General features: G+C 42.3%; 1 protein-coding gene across 2 annotated transcripts in view; it reads left to right on the top strand.

Annotated features, from left to right (window-relative positions):
- The window catches only part of LOC128664168 (uncharacterized), a 310,587-nt gene that overhangs the window by 158,275 nt on the left and 130,367 nt on the right, over positions 1-21,945 (top strand). Inside the window, exon 10 of one of the 2 annotated variants that reach the window (XM_053718929.1) lies at positions 7,419-7,484. The exons of the other annotated variant lie outside the window; for it this stretch is intronic. Coding sequence (XP_053574904.1) covers positions 7,419-7,484 — 66 coding nt within the window. The remainder of the gene's footprint in view (positions 1-7,418; positions 7,485-21,945) is intronic. 2 annotated transcript variants of the gene reach the window in all.

The following is a 21,945-nucleotide window of genomic DNA, read 5'->3' as shown; positions in this document are numbered from 1 at the left end:
AATTGCAGTCTATGCAAATATCCTGTTTGTTACTACAAAGTTCCAATTGCAGTTTATGCAAATATCCTGTTTGTTTCTACAAAGTTCCAAATTGCAGTTTATGCAAATATCCTGTTTGTTTCTACAAAGTTCCAATTGCAGTCTATGCAAATATCCTGTTTGTTTCTACAAAGTTCCAAATTGCAGTTTATGCAAATATCCTGTTTGTTTCTACAAAGTTTCAGTCTACAGCATATGCAAGTATTCTGTTTGTTATTACAAAGCGCTGCATTCCTGAGTGTTATTACACAGTTCCTGTCTACAGCATATGCAAATATCCTGTTTATTACAAAGCTCTGGATTCCTGCCTGTTATTTCACAGTTCCACTTCTACAGCATATGCAAGTATCCTGTTTGTTATTACAAAGCTCTGCATTCCTGCCTGTTATTACAAAGAACTGTATTCCTGTCTAATACTGCAATTTATAGACTTTGTCTTATCTAATTGCATATCTCTATATTGCTTTATCCTATAAATAAAACCATCTCCTTTATTTCCTAAAACGTTGTACCTGTTTAATTATGCCTAAAAGGAAAGACTCATGCAGACAAAATGCAACATTAACCCCAAAACCTGACACCTCTGCACATCAGCTCCTTACTCCTGAACCTGCTTCCTTGCAGAGTATGACAGTCGCATATCCATTATTTTGGCGCTGGCGAATCTGCAACTTCCAGAAAGTTGCTTCAGATATTGTTTGTGTTCTGTTTTCTGGGGCTCCTCAGGCATGGGATGGCCTGTTCAGCTCTCTGGGGGAACGACTGTCCCTGAGGGTTCAGGGGATCAACCTTCGGGGCTGGAGTCGTCTTTTGCTCCGGCGGGGGTATGCTGTGCTTTTCGGTATAGACTGGAGTGACTTCGTGTTCTATTAAGGCACACTTTGACGTCGTTGGAAGATCCTTAATGGATCTGAGAATCCTTAGTCTTCTTCTTCGAATAGCTTTCAGTATTAGATATAAGGGGATGAAGTATTCCTCTTATAAGCTTATTTGTTGAGTATCCTTTTCCAGTTCTGAGCTTGAAGAACAGGGTCCCTGTTGGGCTATTCCTGCGGGTGCGTCTGTTCTTATTGGGCGATAACAAACGGGTTGCCTTCTTTAATCATTTTGGTTAGGATGATTGTTGATTACAGCTCATGTTTGTTTTATTTTTCCTTCGGGAATTTTATTTTCTGAAATATATACTCGCGACCTTTTAATCGCACTGTTTACTTCTACAGAAGTTTGTTCTAGAATTTTTATCTGCCATTTATTCTCCCTCTGGGGGTGAATATATGAGACCTTGGGCCTTTGGTTGCAGGCTACTCCTGCTTGGGTTCAGATCCTTCTGTCCCTATTTCCGACTTGTGTCATCTGTTCTGCCTGGCTGATCCGGTTAAGGCACCGAGTGCTTCACATTATTATTATTATTGTTTTTAATTTACAAGTTCTACTGAGCATTCTGGAAGGACCTAAGGGTTTGTATGGTGTGGAGGATTGGTTCAGTACTCATTAGACTTTTTAGCTGGTCGTCTGGGATTTGGTGGAGTCCCGCTATGAGACACTCAGTCGTTTCCGATGTCTATCGGGACTTAGAGTGTTCCTTCCCACGTGAGTGAAGGTTTGGAGTATTTAGGGCCTCCTTGCCGCCGGTTCCTGGCGGTCTTGCCTTTTTGGGGGCTTTTTGGCCATTTTTCTTTGCGGTTTAGCCACCTTCTGGGAGGGCCTGCGGCCTTTTCCTGTTTTTGGGAGTTTGTTTTTTCCCTATCGGGATGATAGGCTGTGTTGTCTCCTTCTCCAAGCTTTGCTTAGGGGTTTTTCTACCGGGGTTGGGATGCTTTGCATTCTTTTTCCTTAGGTGGGTTCCTCGGGTTACGTACTCTGAGGTGTTTATGGGACCTTTAGGGGCAGACTGGCATGGCCTCGTGGTTTGCTCTAGCCTTGTTCTAACTCCCTTTTCTGACTTCTTGGTCCTCAATGTTTTCCCTTGGTTTTGGATGTTTTGGTGTTGTTCTGCACGCCTTTTGGGCTCTAGAGTCTTGTAGCAACTCTGTTGTGCTCTAGCTCCTTTTGGAGTGCTGGACTCCGGCAAGGGGTGTTCTCTTCCTTTGAGTTGGGATTTTTCAAGTGACTCTTGTTTTACGTTTATCCGGGTTAGTCTGGTCATTCCCCTGTGAGGTCTGTTTTCAGATGGGGTATTTGTGTTCCCTAGGGTGTGGTTGGTTCTACACATTTCTGGGCTCGGGCCTATAGTTTTTGTCTTGGATCTTTCAGAATGTCTGTAACCTTATGATCCTGTGGCTGTTCAGTGCGTTTCAGTTTTTCAAGGAACATTGGCTATGACTTATGGTCTAGTTAGTTGAGCTGCTTGCAGCTTGGTCAGGATCTGTCTGTATTTTGATACGCTCCTATTGGTCTGTCCTGTCCTTTGAATGATGGGTGCTCTCCTTCATTGGGAGTTCTGTGTTTTTCATGGTGTCTGGATGATTTTCATTCAGCTTTTGTTTTCATCAGGCTACGGCTTCCTGTTTGGGGTTTGTTCTCCTTTAGGAGTTGGAATTTCCTCTCTCTGGAGGTTGGCTGTCCTGTCTTGTGGACAGGTGATTGGAACAGGTATTTTACCCTATAGTGGGTTGTTCTGTTCCATCTGTGGAGATTGAAGTCTCCGTGTTGTTGAGACTGTCATTAGTATCATGCTGGGTCTTATGGCGATTTACTGCATTTCTCCGTGCAACTCTATGAGGTTCTCATGGGAGTTCCTAATTGAGGGACCTATTTGGGTTGCACTCAAACTCTATTGTGGTGACTAGGTCTGTCCCATTCTGTCCTTTTCCTGGGCTGGAGATTGGGGTCTTTTTGTTCCCCTGCTTGTCAGATCTGCCTATCGCTGGGCTGGGCTGGTGTTGGGAGCAGAATCTGGGATCTGGGGTACGGTGAGCCTCTTTGAGGTTTCGGTGCTTCTCCATGTTTAAATTACACGAGTAGCTTTGGTGGCTTGTGGATAGCCTGTGATGTGTCCACTGCTCAGTGGATGTTTTGCAGTTTGAAGGTGGGGTTGGTGCTCTGATCTGGTATAATGGTTACGGCAACAGTTTAGGTCTTTTGAAAACTCAGGTTTTATTTCCATTACTGGGAAGTGTATTTCTATCAAATCTACTTCAGCTGCTCTTTACTTGCTCTGCAAGTATTATTGTTTACAAGTCATCCTGGTATGACTATTGCGTGTGCTACATGCAAGTTTTTTTTAACTGGGTTTGCGGCACGTATTTTGGCTATGAAAATCTTGATATTCTGAGTTTCTTGCAACTTGAGGACTTTGTCTTCAGTTGTTATTTAGGGTGCGTTTGCACTGTACTAGGAGAAATTTTCTTCTCTGTTTTCGGATCCCGGTCCTAATCTTGTGGTTTCTGTGCTCTTTGGGGTCTGGGCGTTGCCTTCCCTTGTTTCTCAGGTCTGGTTTTTGGTCTCTGAGCTTGACTTGGTTCTGGGGTTTTTTTTCCTTATTTTATTTGGAACTTGTTGTAGGGTCTTCCAGGTATCCTTGTCTGGTTTCTCTGTGTTCTCTTCCTTTTGGGAGTTTACGGTAGTTGATCCCTTTCTCTCGTAAGGGGTGTGTTGTGGGTGACCAACTGCTGGACGATGGTGTCTCTCGGAGGCGTGTTGGCTCAGTTGAGTCTATTTTCTGCGGTCTTTAGCAAGGCTTGTGATCTTATGTGGGTCAGTGTCCTTTTTCAAAGTTTTCTCGGCTTCGGACGACGCAGGTATTTTGCTGGGTAGGGGTTTCAGGCCTGGTACCCTCCCATTTTAGCATTCAGTGTCCTCTATAGCTTGGGTATTGTTTTCTCAAAAGTAATGAATGCAGCTGTGGACCCTTTCCATTTATGAAGAAAAACATAAATTATGCTTTCCTGATCATTTTCTTTTCTTCAGATGGAAAGAGTCCACAGCTCCCCACCTGTATTTTTTTCTGTGGGGCATCTGTTTTTTGTTCTTCTGGCAACTTTAATCCTGATATTTCTTCTACTGTTCCTTGTTCCTCTGCAGAATGACTGGAGTATGAGGGAAGTGGGAGGGGTATTTAAGACTTTGGCTGGGGTGTCTTTGCCTCCTTCTGGTGGCCAGGTTCTGAATTTTCCAGAAGTAATGAATGCAGTTGTGGACTCTTTCCATCTGAAGAAAAGAAAATGATCAGGTAGCATAATTTATGTTTTTATCTGTATGGAATCAAGGGTTAATATCTCCGATAGGGCGATTATTGAACAGGGGGGATTAATCACAACATTTTATTTTATTCTGATTATGCTGCGACATGTGTGATATGAGGCTCAGGCAGATGTTGGAACGTTCAGGTTTTACTTTCGTTTTTGGAAGCTGCGCAGCCTGAAAGGCTTGGCGTGCTTTTTTACTTATTGCAGGGGCGGTCCTGCATTGCACACCATGTGACCGGGTGTGGTTACACTGATCTCCTCTTTCCTGACCGTGCGGTTTAATGGAGAAGAAGCGGTTTCTCTGTTTGGCCTGGGTCATAGGAGGTGGTGAGTGCCCCAGCCATTGGGGGTATAAAGGTGCCATTTTATCTTATTATTCAATAGTCTGCTTTATAAGCACAAGCTATGGAGGATTCTGATGCGTTACAGGGTACTCCCTCTTTACCTGAATCTAATACCTGTCTATATTGTGAGGAGGCCTCGGTATACCCACTTGCTCAATTATGTTCCACATGCCTTGATAAAGTAATCATGTCAAAGAAAAAGTTAAAGGGGGGGGCGGAGCCAACTGCCGAACTAGCTGGACGTGTCTCGGTGCAGCTCCCGATGCCAAGATCCTAAATTAGGGGTCTTTTCACATGATTCAACTGTTTTATACCCAGCATCAATGTAGAGAGACCCAAGAACTACCATATTACTGATATGAGTTTGCTAAGGTACCGGAGAGACTGCACCGGGACATCATTATTGTCCTACTTTCAGTGACACGGTGGATGAGGAAATCATAAAATTTAGCCAACGCTTTACACATGTGGGACTACAAGCAGTGCAGATGGGCATATATTGGTAAGATCTGGGGCGTCCCATCTCACCGGAGAGCATAACTGCCTCATTAGCTTTCTAAGAAGGGAGCCGCCATTTTGAGAATTACACGCATCATCAACAGACACCCAGCTAGCCTGAGAGACACTGAAAATATACCCCTTCTCAACGCTCCCTGCTAAGTCCCCACCATGGGTACTGCTTCTCATTTTCTCGAGGAGCTGCGATTCATACTGGAGAGGCATCATACTGCCTTAGCTGACAAGCTGTATGCATCGCCTAATAGCAGAGGCGCAAGTTACTTCCAGCAACCTGACTTAGATGAGCCCATCTTGATTGAAGGGAATGGGGGGTGCGCTTTGGGGCCCCGGTGCTTGTCTCCTGTCCTTAACACTCCTATAGAAAATCGGGAGGCTGACACAGCTAAGAAGCTAACACATCATAATGAAATGACGGCCAGAAAAGCAGATAGAGTTATACAGAGCCTTAAGACTTTGCCCCCAGCTGGTGCAACTACACTTAAAGTGATCAGTTTAACCATACTACAGGATCAAGAGCGCACTGCTTATAGTTTACAAGTGATCCCTTCTCAGAAATTTGACCATAGCCCTGGAAACATAAAGCTGCACACCGCTCACCCTCCTATCGCAGAAGTAAACCCATGTGTTATCTCTCACACCACGGTGTATGCCTTGCTAGCTCTACTACAAATGCATGTAACACGCTGGAGCTGCAGCATCTGGATCCTAGATGGCTTGGAAGAGCAGTTACTGCAGGGTCTATTGTTTGGTCACAAGCTGCCTCTGACCTATTTTGAAGCAGGCTAAAACGGAAAACTAGCAGAGAAAGTTCCACTTTTCATATTATTTACTTTATTGGCTATCTGTACTGTTAATTGGAGTGTGGCATTGCAGATTGTATTACCCAAAGCCTTTCTAGTCCTCTATGGGCTTGTGAATACATTCATTTTTCATCTGTAGCATCTCACTAGCAGTTCGCATATTCACTAAAGGGAAAATATTGACTTACTTTCTACATGTGGACTAGACGTCAATAGCACTGTCTTTATTTCTCACAGCTTTATTTTGGCTTAAATTTACTGTCTGCATTTGTATTTGTTTATTGTTATCTGTATGCATGTTGAACCATGTTTTAGGAATATTTAGGGACTGTTGAGATCAGTTATTCTTATACCTGCTATGTATTAGGTTATACAGTACTATATCACTTGAACCACCTCTGCTGAAACTAGCCACGCTGCAGAATTTGGCTTTAAAGATACCGTTCCTGCTTAGAGGATGCAATTGCCATATTCTACCACTAGAGGGGAGTCACAGCTTGTTCCTTCCTTCCACACCATTACTTTCTGTGCTTTTATAGTTCACTTTTTTTTATTTTTATTGCTCTTATCTCATCCAAGACTTCTAGCCCAGTAGGTATGGAGCTGCTTTACCTAGGATCACTGCATATTTCTTTATATATATATAGGCCATGATCAGACTGATGTGCATATCCAATGTCTGGGAAACATTCATGCTCTTAAGTCTTATCATTATGTACATGTGCAATACTTTCAAATGTTTATGCTAACACAGTTAAAGATCTCTCTTATGTCTCTAGGTCTGCCAAGATCAATATTTTACATGGCTTGAGCTTGTTTCTAAGGATGTTTGTAATTAATACTATTAAGCCTGTATTGTTATATTTTTCTCTATAATATAGTTATATTAATGGTTGCAGGGGCACATCTATAGACTTGGACTATGAAGTTTTTCACTATCTTATGGTTATGGTGTGGACCCTTCCATACAATTGAGACTGCCCTCAGACCAATATCTATATATCCTGAAAGCATAGTGGATTTATCCTTGAAGTGTCTGCGTGTATTTGAGTATACCAATTTGCAAACAATGTTTGTGCCTTACTTGATATTTTAATAGTCCATCTACTCTCTTTTTGAGGGATATTAGGGAGGTTAAACCCATATTATCTTGCTCCAACCGCTGTGACTTAGTCATTCTTAGCTAGGGCGTTGCCTGCGGCCGAGGCAACTTCATAGTACGCAAATTGTCCAGTGGTGTTGGTATCCTTTAGCACATACTCATCCTCTCCCCATAACGATGTTAATTTAGTATTAACTCCTGTTCATATAGTCTGAGATCTATCTTAGATTTTAAATGTTCTACTCTGTCACACATTTCTGTGGGCCCAGTGTCCAATTAGTAATGGTGGCTATTTGAACTCCTGATGTAAGATATATTGGCCTCACGCATCCTTTTTGACCCACTATACACAGAACTAGGCTCAACTACACTAGGTATACCACTACTTCGATATGTATCTAATTCACTTTTATTTCTCTCTTGTTAGCTGATATGCCCATGAGAATATGCGTCTGCCTCAGTGGCGTCACAAGGGTTGGTGTCACCCGGTGCGGTAAGTCATGGTGTCACCCCCCCCCAGAAAGCAGACACACACAAAAACACAGGCAAACACACATACAAACACTCAGACACACTTAAAAACATACTGAGATGCACACACAAACACTCGGAAACACACTCAGACACACACACAAAAACACACACACAAAAACACTGACACACAAAAACTCAGACACACACATACAAAATATGTAAACTGCACTGCATTAATTATGAAGCTCATGCTCCCTGGCTCAGCAGAACATCAAATGAAAGATAAACAGAGCACTCTAAAATAAATCACTGAAGAAAAGGTTTAGGCGCACAAACTATGAAAATTCTGCTCTCTGACTCTGTTCCAAGTCTGTCAGTGCACAGCCCTGGGCCGCATGTCACTGAGCAGTGAGCACAGATAGGCAGGCAGGTTTAGGCTAGCAGCGCAACTTTGCAAGCCCCACGGCACACCCACAACATTCATAGTGAAATTGGGCAGGGGAGGAGCAAAGTACAAACAAGCAAAAGCAGCCAGGAAAACTATTTGTTGAAATTGCAGTACTGGCTCAAGGGGCAAAAAAATTGTGTGGCTACAACTTCCCCAGTCCCACTAATGTTCACAAATGCCAGCCTCTAATAAAATAATCTATGCATCTCAACATTGTATTTCTTTGAATTTCAATAAAATGTAAAAAAAAAAAAAAAAAAAAAAAAAAAATTTTTTTTTTTTTTTTGGTGTCACCCCCTGGAGGGTGTCACCCGGGTGCGGCCCGCCCCCCCCGCCCCCCCCTAGTGACGCCACTGGTCTGCCTATCTTGCTTTGTAGCACTGCAGCGTGTCTAATTAGTGTACCTAGCATTTGTTATTTGATATGTCCACCCAATTACCATCCCTCTCACCCACAGTGAGTCTATCAGTCCGTAAGCTATTTTTTGTATATATCTTATTTACCTCGCCATCTACCCCCCCCCCCCTACCCCACCATAATAAACCCCCTTTCACAGAAGGGTTGGCTACAATAACCCTTGTACCTCCTTATAACTACTCCAGCACATACACAATTGGCGGTTGTGGACATAGATACCTTGGGATGCATAGCTTTACTTTGAAGCCTGTGACAGACCCTATGAGGCAGGCAGGTCCTGCTTAACTATTGTTATTCTTGGCCCTACCGAGTATCACACCTCAAATAAGCTCCATAAGCTATGCCAGCCTTGTTTATAAGTTTACCTCCAGTTTATACCATATTAGTTACCTAATATGCCTCAATACCAACCCTCCCTCCCATTATTGCATAATGTGCCTCCTAGTTTAGGAGGACTATTTCCGCGGTTTTTCTAACTAATACCGCAACCTATACTATTTCTTAAATTTTACCACATATTCATATTTTGATATATAGATAGTAGATGTGCATATGCAACAAGTTCTATTTGTGATGTTTAGTGGAATTCTAACGATATGCTTCCCCCTACTAAAATGAGGCCTATTTTCTACTACTATGTCTGCTGTGACTTATTCATTTACTGCAAAGGCGCTGCCTGCGGCCGAGGCAGCTCCCTAATACACACAATGTCCAGCAGTACAGTCACTCTATATCATATACTTTTCTTGGCTCTCTTCCCTTAATGATGATACTCCATTACTAATACCTATGCATGCAGATTGGGTCTCCACTAGGTATCCTCTCTCTTTCATAATTGTATGGACCCTGTGCCCAATTTAAGAGGCATAGTTTGCAATGTTCTTCATATGGTGTGGTGGCCATTGCTACATATAGTTTCATATACCTGCTACTGGTGCGGGCTGGTCCTGCCCGACTGTTATTACTCAGTATCTTATTGTACATTATACCTTGAATGAGTTACATACACCAGGTTAGTTCCGTAAAGTTTAGAATTTGGCTCCATTATGCCAGACATACCACTAATCCAATATGTCACTAATCCACCCTTATTTTTCTCTTGCTTATGAGATTTTATGTATGACCATGTCGCCCTGTAACACTACAGCCTGCCTACTTAGCACGTGCTACCTATAACATTTCTTTAACAGCTCTCCCTTAACCCACAATGAGCCTCTTAGTTCCTAAACTATATATTTTACTCATTATATTCACTTTACCACCTCCACCCCCTCCATAATAAACCTCCTTATGTAGGAGGGCTAACTACGCGGCCTATCTTCTATGTGCCGCACCCCAACTATACTTACATACTCTACAATGCTAGTTACAACGCAAAATTATATTCTCACTATTGCTATCATTTAAAAAAAAACAACTAACTACTAAACTACTTTAAGCTTATAATATATAGCGCAATAATAATAAAATCTGAGGTTTTCAGTATGAGGCCCATGAGAGGCCTCTTACCTTTGGGGTTACCTTCTGCTATAGTTGCTTAATATTTTTGTTATGAGGTCCAAGAGTGGCCTCTTAGATAAATAAGAAGGTTCTAAACTTTGATTGGCATTTTCTTGAATTGTTGTTTATCTCTTTTATTCTTGCAAAAGGTGATTATATTATATTTTCTTTGCTCAGCTTAGTGCAACTGAGATCCCGTGTAATGATTGATAATATGCAACCTACACATTGTACCCTGTTATAAGCAAATTTACATTTTTATTGTGTATTGCTGCAATTTTGTGTTTATATGCCAAATTATTACCTCAATAAAAAATTATATATAAAAAAAAAAAAGAAAAAGTTAAAGTTTAATACCACTGAGCCGTCCACCTCTGAGTTGTCTCCGTCCCATGAGATGCGCACCCTACAGTCATCTCCTAATACACATGCAGATTCCCGTAGCACTCCTAATCCTCCATCTGAAGGGGCCCTTTTACCGCTAGAATTTACTGAGTAGTTACAACCGGCAGTATCTGCGGCCTTTAGTGCTTTACCTCACCCTGCTAAGCGCAAGTGGAAGATTAAATATTGACATTCTTCCCAGGGGTCATCTACTAGCTTATTGTATTTATCTGATACAAGATTATCCGATGATGAAGACGCCTCTGATACTTCAGAGGGTGCTCTTTCTGGGTCGGAATCTGCTGCCTCTAAGCCTCCAGCTGCGGAGGAACCAGACTTTAGATTTAGGATTGAACATTTATGTTTTGGCTACGTTAGAGGTTCCAGAGCCTAAATTAGCTGAGGAACGTTTGATTCCTAAATTAGATAAGGTCTATGAGGACAGGGTTGTACCACAGACTTTTCCGGTTCCCGTAAAGATGTCGAACATTATTAAGAATGAATGGGAAATAATTGGTTCATCCTTTTCCCCTTCTTCTTCCTTTAAAAAATTGTTCCCGGTTCCGGACTCTCAATTGGAGTTGTGGGGTTCCATCCCCAAGGTGGATGGCGCTATCTCCACTCTTGCTAAACGCACTACTATCCCGCTGGAGGATAGTTTGTCATTTAAAGAGCCCATGGATAAGAAGATAAAAACTCTGTTAAGAAAGATGTTTTAACATACGGGATATTTGTTTCAACCGGCAGCATCAGTTGCTACGATTGCTGGAGCGGCTACCTACTGGTGCGACTCCTTATCTTAGGTGATCGAGGTAGAGGGTCCCCTCAACATGATCCAAGAAAGAATTAAGGCCTTAAGGGTGGCTAATTCTTTTATTTGTGATGCAAATATGCAGATTATTCGCCTGAATGCCAAAGCTTCAGGTTTTTCTGTTCAAGCCTGTAGGCTGAAGTCCTGGACTGTGGATATGACTTCGAAGTCAAGACTTCTTTCCCTCCTATTTAAGGTAAAAATTATATTTGGTCCAGGCCTGGACTCAATTATCTCCACGGTTACTGGAGGCAAAGGTGCCTTTTTACCGCAGGATAAGAAGAACAAACCTAAAGGACAAGGTCCTAATTTTCGTTCCTTTCGTTCAGATAAATCCCAACATCAGCAACCCTCGGCAAAGCCTGAGCAATCCAAGGGGACTTCGAAGCTGGCTCCGACCTGGAAGAAATCCAAGCAGAAAAAGAAGCCCGCTGAGACAAAGTCGGCATGAAGGGGCGGCCCCCGATCTGGCTCTGGATCTTGTAGGGGGCAGACTGTCATTCTTTTCAGAAGCTTGGTTTGGGGATGTGCAAGACCCGTGGGTCCTAGAGGTCATCGCTCAGGGATACAGGGTAGGTTTCAAGTCTCATCCACCCAGGGGCAGATTCCTCTTGTCAAACCTGTCTTGAGAGCCTTTTCTAGGGTGTGTGAGGGATCTCTCCTCCCTGGGAGTCATTGTCCCGGTACCTCTTGCAGAAAGAGATCTGAGATACTACTCAAATCTTTTTGTGGTCCCAAAGAAGAAGGGAACTAAAGTGCTTAAACAAATTCCTATCTGTCCCCTCATTCAAGATGGAGACAATAAGGTCCATCCTTTGCTTAGTTCAGGAAGGACAGTTCATGACCACAATAGATCTGAAGGATGCTTAACTTCACGTTCCAATACACAAGGAACACTTCAAGTTCCTAAGGTTTGCGTTCCTGGACCAGCACTTCCAGTTTATTGCACTTCCATTTGGTCTAGCTACTGCTCCAAGAGTTTTTATGAAGGTTCTATGGGCTCTGCTTGCAGTGGCCAAAACCAAAGGTATACAGTAGCACCATACTTGGACGATATTCTGGTTCAAGCACCATCCTGTCACCTGGCAGAAGACATTTCGAAAGCTCTTCTGTTTCTTCTTCAATCTCATGGATGGAAGATAAACTTATAAAAGAGTTCTCTTATTCCCAGTACCAGGGTGAAATTCCTGGGTACTATAATAGATTCCATATCCATGAGGATATTCCTTGCAGACCAGAGACGTTACAATCTAACTTCCGCTTGTCTCGCCCTCCAGACCTCCTTAAGGCTCTCTGTGGCTTGGTGTATGGAGGTGATTGGTCTCATGGTGTCCAGCATGGACATCATTCCTTTTGCCAGATTTCATCTCAGACCACATCAGCTGTGCATGCTGAGACTATCTCAGCAGATTTCTCTGGACAACCGGTCGATAGAATCACTCTCCTGGCGGCTCTGTCCAGATCACCTGTCCCAAGGGACATCCTTCTTGAGACCATCCTGGGAGATTGTGACTACAGACGCAAGTCTCTCAGGATGTAGAGCTGTTTGGGGTGCCAGGAAGGTACAGGGCCTATGGTCTCAAGAGGAATCCCTCCTCCCGATCAACATTTTGGAACTTCGAGCGATCTTCAATGCTCTGAAGGGTTCATCCTAGTTTATCAGATTTTAATCAGACAACATGACCTGTGGCTTACATCAACCATCAGGGGGGAACGAAGAGCTCCCTAGCAATGAGGGAAGTATCTTGGATTCTGGAGTGGGCGGAGGCCTACAACTGCTCGCTGTCAGCGATCCACATTCTGGGTGTGGACAACTGGGAAGCAGATTTCCTCATCAATCTTTTCAGCCGGGCTCAATTCCAAGCTACCCAGATAAGGTTCGCGGTCCAGGGACTCTCAGGCAGAGCTAAGGGATGCATTAGCAGTGCCTTGGAGGTTCAATCTAATTTATATTTTGTCCACCGTTAACACTTCTTCCTCGTGCAGTGGCCTGCATCAAGCAGGAGCAAGCTTCAGTGATACTGATTGCTCCATCGTGGCCGTGAAGGATGTGGTTTGCGGGCCTGGTGGGGATGTCCTCATCTCTTCCATGGAAGTTACCTTGTCGCAGGGATCTGCTGGAACAGGGTCCCTTTGTTTATCAAAATCTAGATTCTCTGAGGCTGACTGCGTGGAGATTGAACACTCCACGCAGTCAGCCAAGAGAGGTTTCTTTGATAGGGTTATTGACACTCTCATTCAGGCTCATAAGCCTGTTACTCGTCGCATCTATCATAAGGTGTGGAGAGCTTACTTATTCTGGTGTGAAGAACGTTGTTTCGCCTGGCATTAGTTAAAGCTGCCAGGATTCTTTCCTTTCTCCAGGAGCCTATGCATTCGGTTGACATTAAATTATTGTCCTGGAAGGTTCTTTTTCAATTGGCTATTGCGTCGGCACGCAGTTTCTGAAATGGCTGCCTTTCAATGTGAACCTCCTTATCTGGTGTTCCAAACTGATAAGGCTGTCCTACATACCCGTTTGGGTTTTCTTCCTAAGATGGTGTCTCATCGTAACATCAATCAGGAGATTGTGGTTCCTTCTTTATGTCCTAATTCTTCTTCTTCAAAGGAATGTTTACTTCATAATCTGGATGTGGTTCAAGATTTGAAGTTGTATGTTCAAGCTACTAAGGATTTTAGACAAACTTCTACCTTGTTTGTAGACATGTGCAATTCGTTTCGGATCGATTCGGAAATTCGGAAAATTCGGAAAATTCAGAGATTCGGATCAATTCGAATTTCCGAATTAAAATACTTCCGAATCTACCGAATAAATCCGAATCGAATCGAATACATCCAAATCGATTCGGATGTATTCGGTAGATTCGGATGGCCGTGTATTACACTAGTATTGTACAGTATATTAGGTTTTATCACTCTGCTATGGGTTAAACCTAATATACAGTACATAATACTATTGTAATACACAGCACATCCCACCTAACACTTACTGAAATTCCGAATTTCCGAATCGAACTGAACTGAATCGAACTGAACCAAATTTTTTCCGAATCCGAAAGAATCCGAATGAATCCGAAATGAATTCATTCGAATTTTTCTGAATTCGAATAGATCCGAACCGAAATTCGAATCGATCCGAACCGAACCAAATTTTTCGAAGCTGCACAAGTCTACTTGTTTGTTATCTACTCTGGGAAGCGGAAGGGTCTGAAGGCCTCTTCGACTTCCTTATCTTTTTGGTTGAGGAGTGTTATACGCTTAGCTTACGAGTCAGCGGGACTTAGACCTCCTCAGAGGATTACGGCTCATTCCACTAGAGTGGTAACTTCCTCTTGGGCCTTTAAGAGCGAGGCCTCTATGGATCAGATTTGTAAGATGGCTACCTGGTCCTCCTTACATACTTTTTCAAAATTCTACAAATTTTACGTTTTTGCTTCGGCTGAAGCAGCTTTTAAGAGAGAGGTTTTGCAGGCTTTGGTGCCCTCAGATTAGGGTCCGCATTTCTTTTACCCCTCCCGTTACCATTCAGTGTCCTCTAGAGCTTGGGTATAGTTTCCCCAACAGTAAGGAATGATGCAGTGGACTCTCCTCATATTAAGAAGGAAAGCATAAATGATGCTTACCTGATAACTTCATATCCTTCTGTATGAGTAGAGTCCACGGTCCCCGCCTGTATACTCCGATGGGCGGACCAAAATTTATTTTCTCTTCTGGTACCATTTATACCCTGATATTTCTCCTATTGTTCCTTTGGCAGAATGACTGGAATATGAGGGAAGTAGGGGGAGTATTTAAGCCTTTGGCTGGGGTGTCTTTGCTTCCTCCTGGTGGCCAGGTTCAGTATTTCCCAACAGTAAGGAATGATGCCATGGACTCTTCTCATACAGAAAGAAATTAAATTATCAGGTAAGCATAATTTATGTTTTTTTATTGAATAATTTTTATCAGACAGTGTTATTATCAGTGTAACTGTACTGTTAAATGTATTTTTGATGTTTTTTATGCCACTTATTTGTCTTGCGTGAACGTTAACCAGAGCTCTGAAGTTGTGCTAACCTGATACGCGTTAAATTCAATTGCATTCAAGGGAACGCGTTTGTTTTCATCTCGTAATATAAGCACTACTTCCAACCTGTGCAAAAGATCCGCAAAATACCCCTTATCTCTTGCACGCAACAATTACTGTGCCACTCATAATCTAACCCATAATTTGTTGTCAGTGATCCATTTTACCTACTGGAGTGTATAAAATAGTTTTTTAAATGCTTCTTTACCTTTATTTTGGCATTTAAATAGGTGCTTTTGCCTGTGGTATCCCCACCTATACTAAAAAATTCAGTACTGGTTATAGAAAAGCTCATGTTAACACTGAGTACAGAATAAATTAAACTTTCACAGTGGGAGGTAGGAGAAATAAGTAATAAAATATAAATTTTCGGGGGCGCGGAGCCTGGTAGCTGTCATGAGAGCAGCATAATTTCAGAGCTCTGTCACAAAAGCCCTTTATCTACTGGGAATCCTGGCCATCCTTACCCAAACCACAAATAGAAATATATGGTAGCCCTCGTACATCCCCCATCTGCAATCTAGAAGGGGTATTTTTCCATTTTTAGTACCTGGGGACCCGCAAAACTGCCACATCAGGCCTCAGACGCTGAGATTGCCCCTTGTAAAGGCCTTAGGGGACATAACCGGACCCTGGGGAGGCTTCAAAGACCATTAGATCCAAAATCGAGTGGCCTGGGAACAAGAAACAGCCCCCTCATCACGGACCCGATCCAAAAATAAATGTAGCCTGGGGATTGGGCCTACCACGGAGCTCCAGATCGAAAACGATAGGCCCCTTCAATATAACTCTGCATCTGTTGGCTCCTCTGTGGTCTGGCCAAACTACACCAGCACCAGCAACTGCAGTAACCCCCCAGCAAAGGCCAGACAACAGCCAGCAATCTAGACTGGTGATTAGGCCTACCACAAGGCCGGAGCCTCCTAAAAAGTGACAGTAAGCACCTCTCATTCCTCTTTACTCCCCAGTATCTCACTAGAGACAAACATCTAACCTCCCCTTACCACTACTCTTTGTTTACTGATTTTAATCTCAACCTATCTGCCTCAGTTATAGAAAAAGACACTAACAGCTTCCTGCAGTTTCCACATTGAATAAACTGTATAGGCCCAAACACTCCTGAGCCCACAAACTCTCCTCAAAAAATTTAGATCTCCCTCTTCATATTGCCTCTGAGAATTAGGGAGCAAATAAATTAGAGAGGGAAAAATAAAAACAAAAAAACGTTTTTTTCCCATAACATATTGTCAGGTATTAAATTACCCCTTCAGCAGCTTAGGTTTATTGCCTGCCTATTGCACGTTGAGCCAAAAGAACAGCACACCCCCGAATAGTCCTACCTCAGCTCCTATAGGATCATTTTGGGAGCAACTACCACCAATAATGGCGTTCAAACGTAACACTAAGCAAGATAAAATGCGAAAATGCGGGGAAATCAAATATTATGTCCTTCTTTTTGCAGTGTCCTGATTCCGCAAATACTTCCCCTACTAGTCACAAACCTAAGGAAAAACCCCTGCATGTACAGACACAAGAACCCCAATCTAGCAGAAACCTGCCAGTGGACTGTCAGCTCTCTCCAATTTTTTTGCAAAACTTACCTTCAAAACAAGACATAGCAGACATTGTCCGCTCTTGCATCAGAGAAGAGCTGGTGGAGTTGAAACAAGCTATCCATATGCTGGGCTTTCAAGTCGAAACCTTGGAAAGCAATCAAGATATCATTAAAGAAGACGTCAATCAACTGACAGAACAATTAACCTCTCAGCAAGAGACTATCCTCTCTCTTCAAGATAAACTTGATGATTTGGAAAACCTAAGCAGGCGCAAAAATATACGTATTAGGGGAATACCTGAATCAGTGCTGCCAAGAGACTTTCCTGTTTATCTTCAGGACTTGTTCCGTCATATAAAAGATCCCTCTCACACGGATGACATTCCTTGGGTCAGAGCTCACAGAACCCTGAGACCAAAGCCACTGGACTCAGCCCCACCAAGGGACATCATGATTCGCCTCAAGAACTTTCAGGAGAAGGAAATGCTCATGAATTAAGCTTGCAAAAAACAGCCTGTGAGGTTCAGGGTCAATGTCTTGCAGTTCTTCCAGGATTTGTTGACCCGCACTCTACAATGCAGGAAGGAATTTTCGCACCTCACCACCTTGCTGCGGAACAAAAGAATTCCGTACCAATGGGGCTTCCCAACTAACCTCTGGACAATCAGCAACAGCACCCGTGTAGTAGGCAAAAACCCATTAGACATTCCAACCTTTTGTGGAACACTTGGACTTGACCCCCCCTCAGACACGCCCCCTTCTGAGCCACTGAGCTCTCAAACCTTCAAAAGACAGAACACTCCAGATGAATCCTGGCATACTGCCCTACCTAGGAAAAGTAAGCCAAAAGATGCCACCAATAGAAGACACACTACCATCAGTTCTGCTTCCTCTAACACCTCACCATAATGAACTTCATATTCCACACTTTCTGTGCTGTAACAACAGGACTTGATTACTGAGCTATGTCTTCTCTTTGGGATGGGCAAGTAACTTTAGCGTTTATATAAACCTTGTCATAGTATATCTCACAAACCCATGTTACCCCCAGGTACGGAGGCCCGAATACCATATCATACCTCCCTACATTTCACACCCCCTTTCCCTTCTTTAACATATACCCACCATTCCCCTCCCTTCCTCATCTTCTCCATCCCTACTCCCCAATTCCCCCTCCCTCCCAGGAGCCAGATCAGGATTCCCAATTATGTAAAATTAATAAACTTCTAATATCCATAGGGCGTATTGTGGTTACTCCCCAGAAATACTCTCATATATGCCCTATAATAGGAAGAGAGACTTTTTGTTTTATTTTAATTTATTCATGTTTGTTACTGTTTACAATGTTATAATGATAGTTAAGATTCAACTACTGTTTTGTTGCTATGTATTTGTCTTTTTGCAGATATGTACCCATTTTGTGCTTCCATACTCTAAGCAGTACCAGAAGGTATATACTATCCCTAATCTCGTACCAACACCCTCCACACTGTCATGCACCCCATAAAGTGACTTCCCCCAAGCAATTGATCTTGCTCACACAGAATGCTTGAACTCCCCCCATAAAAGGTCCAAAGCACTTGCAGACCTAGCAAAGAGACAAATAGACATAATTTTCTTACAAGAAACACACTTTCAACGAAATAAAGAACCGAAATACTTAGGGAAAACTTATACCACACACTACCACAGTTCAGGCCTAGAAAAGAAAAACGGGGTGAGCATACTGTTTAAAAAATCTCTCCCTTTTACCTTGATACAACTTTCCAGAGATGGAGAGGGGCACTTTTTAGGTTTGATGGGCCTTCTGTACGGCAGACCCATCACCTTAATTAATATTTATGCTCCGCACACAAATCAAACCACTTTCTTTAAAAACATATTCAAGAGAACACTGGATATCACTAAAAGCCCATTGCATCTAGCTGGAGACTTCAACACCCTATTGCAACCCCTAAAAGATAGCTCCAACCCTAACATACAAATATCCAAAAAAGTTACCACCACTTTGTGAACTGTCTGAAGGACCTTAACCTATATGACACATGGAGATTCATTCACCATGATAAAAGAGACTACACCTTTTTCTCGCATCCAAATAAATCTTATAGTAGACTGGATTATGTACTTACAAACCAAAAAGGCCTAACACACTTACATCGCAGTGATATCTCACACACATCGTGGTCAGAAACACCTTCAGAACCATATTCCTGGAGACTAGATGAGTCCCTCCTAAACAATCCTGGCACACTAACCACGTTATCCAAAACCATCTCTGAATACTTTAAAAACAACTCCAACTCTATCACTGACAATTTTAAAATTTGGGAAGCACACAAATGTGTGTTAAGGGGAGAATAAATTAAAATTAAGGCTCAAAATCAATGAGCAAATCATACACAACACAAAGAACTAACAGATACCTTTTTTAAACTAGATCTAGCGCTAAAAAAAGATCCCACTAATTCTAATATAGAGAAAGATCTACAGGCCGCTAGAACAGCCCGAGACAAATTTCTAGACATTGAGTACCAAACTCTACGAACCAAAACTAATAGCATGTTCTATTACGAAAGTAATAGAGCCGGTAAACTGCTAGCTCATGCCTTTAAAAAAAAAGAATTAAATCCTATATCTATGAAATCCCTACCCCACAAAAAAAAGTCACTTAAAGGGACAGTATACACTCATTTTCATATAACTGCATGTAATAGACACTACTATAAAGAATAGGATGCACAGATACTGATATAAAAATCCAGTATAAAATGGTTTAAAAACGTACTTAGAAGCTTTCAGTTTAACTCTGTTGAAAAGGCAGTTGGAAAGCCCACTGCAAGTGGGAAATAAGACACTCCCCCCCTCCCCCTTCTTTTGCATATGAAAAGACCCAAACAGGAGCACGCTGGAGAAGGTAGCTGACGGTATTCAAATAAAACTTTGGGGCTTGGTTAGGAGTCTGAAAATCAGAGAAATGATATTTAAAAATAAGCAAAACTATACATTTTTAAAAACAACAAACTTTATGGGCTTTATAAATAGATCATCTACAAAACATTTACGCAAAGAAAAAATGAGTGTATAATGGCCCTTTAAGACTACTCCGGAAATCTTACTGGCTTTTCAAGAATATTATACAAAACTCTACAATATACATGAAGACCCCCCCCACACCCGAACATCTCCGCGATCTCTCAACATACATAGCGAATTGTCCACTACCTTCAATCACTGACGAACAAAAATCACATTTAAATAGGCCAATAACCATCCAAGAAACCATATCTGAAATAACTACCCTTAAACATGGAAAAAGTCCAGGCCCAGACTCCCCTCGAGGAGATACAGGAACTAATTAAGGCCTTAAGGGTCACTCATTCATCTGTGATGCAAATATGCAGATTATTTGCCTGAATGCCAAGACATCAGGTTTTTCTGTTCTAGCCTGTAGGGCTCTATGTTTAAAGTCATGGTTTGTGGACATGACTTCCATGTCTAGATTACTTTCCCTCCCATTTAAGGGGAAGGTTCTTTTTGGTCCAGGCCTGGACTCTATCATATCCACAGTCACGGGTGGAAAGGGTGCTTTCCTGCCACAGGATAAGAAGAATAAGTCTAAGGGGTCTACTTTTCATCTGTTTTGTTCGGACAAGGCTCAATGCCAGCAGCCTGCCGCAAAAACAGAGCAATCCAAGGGAATTTGGAAACCAGCTCACTCTTGGAACAAAACCAAGCAGAGCAAGAAGTCTGCCAAGACAAAATCGGCATGAAGAGGCAGCCCCAGATCTGTCTTTGGATCCCGTAGGGGGCAGCCTATCTATTTTTGTGGAGGCCTGGATAAGAGATGTTCAGGACCCTTTGGTTCTGGAGATCATAGCCCAGGGTTACAGGATAGGATTCAAGACTCATCTGCCCATAGGATAATTTATGCTTACCTGATAAATTTATTTCTCTTGTAGTGTATCCAGTCCACGGATCATCCATTACTTATGGAATATATTCTCCTTCCCAACAGGAAGTTGCAAGAGTCCACCCACAGCAAAGCTGCTATATAGCTCCTCCCCTAACTGCCATATTCAGTCATTCGACCGAAAACATGCAGAGAAAGGAAAAACCATAGGGTGCAGTGGTGACTGTAGTTCAAATGAAAAAAATTACCTGCCTTAAAGTGACAGGGCGGGCCGTGGACTGGATACACTACAAGAGAAATAAATTTATCAGGTAAGCATAAATTATGTTTTCTCTTGTTAAGTGTATCCAGTCCACGGATCATCCATTACTTATGGAATACCAATACCAAAGCTAAAGTACACGGATGATGGGAGGGACAAGGAAGGTACTCAAACGGAAGTTACCACTGCCTGTAAAAAAAAACCTTTCTCCCAAAAATAGCCTCCGAAGAAGAAAGGTATCAAATTTGTTAAATTTGAAAAAGTATGAAGCGCAGACCAAGACTCCGTCTTGTAAATCTGTTCAACAGAAGCCACATTTAAAAAAGGCCCAAGTGAAAACCACAGCTCTAGTAGAATGAGCTGCAATCCCTTCAGGAGGCTGCTGTCCAGCAGTCTCATAAGCTAAATGAATTATGCTTTTTAACCAAAAAGACAGAGAGGCTGCTGAAGTCTTTTGACCTCTCCTCTGTCCAGAATAGACAACAAACAAGGTGAACATTTGATAAAAACTGTAGTAGCTTGTAAGTAAAACTTTAAAGCACAAACCACGTCCAATATTGTGTAATAGACGTACCTTCTTTGAGGAAGGATTAGGATACAAGCATGGAACAACTATCTCTTGAGTGATGTTCTTGTTAGATACCACCTTAGGAAAAAACCCAGGTTGGTACGCAGGACTACCTTATCCGTACGAAGGACCAGATAAGGAGAAACACATTGTAACACAGATAACTTGGAGACTCTACGAGTCAAGGAAATAGCTACCCAAAAGGAACTTTCCAAGATAAAGATTGATATCTATGGAACAAAAAAGGTTCAAACGGAACTTCTTGAAGAGCCTTAAGAACCAGGTTTAAGCTCCATGGTGGAGCAACAGTTTTAAACACAGGCTTGGATCTAACCAAAGCCTGACCAAATGCCTGAACGTCTAGAATACCTGCCAGACGCTGGTGCAAAAAAATAGACGGAGTAAAAATCTGTCCCTTTTAAGGAATTAGCTGACAACCCTTTTCTCAAAAACATCTTGGAGAAAAGATAATATCCTGGGAATCCAGGCTTTACTCCATGAGTAACCCTTGGATTCATAACAATCAGATATTTACACCATATCTATGTTCAATTTT

The sequence above is a fragment of the Bombina bombina genome, chromosome 6 (genome assembly GCF_027579735.1).
Source record: "Bombina bombina isolate aBomBom1 chromosome 6, aBomBom1.pri, whole genome shotgun sequence".
NCBI classification, from domain to species: domain Eukaryota; kingdom Metazoa; phylum Chordata; class Amphibia; order Anura; family Bombinatoridae; genus Bombina; species Bombina bombina.
Note: the sequence above shows the minus strand (reverse complement) of the source record. Positions and strands in the feature narration are given on the sequence as shown.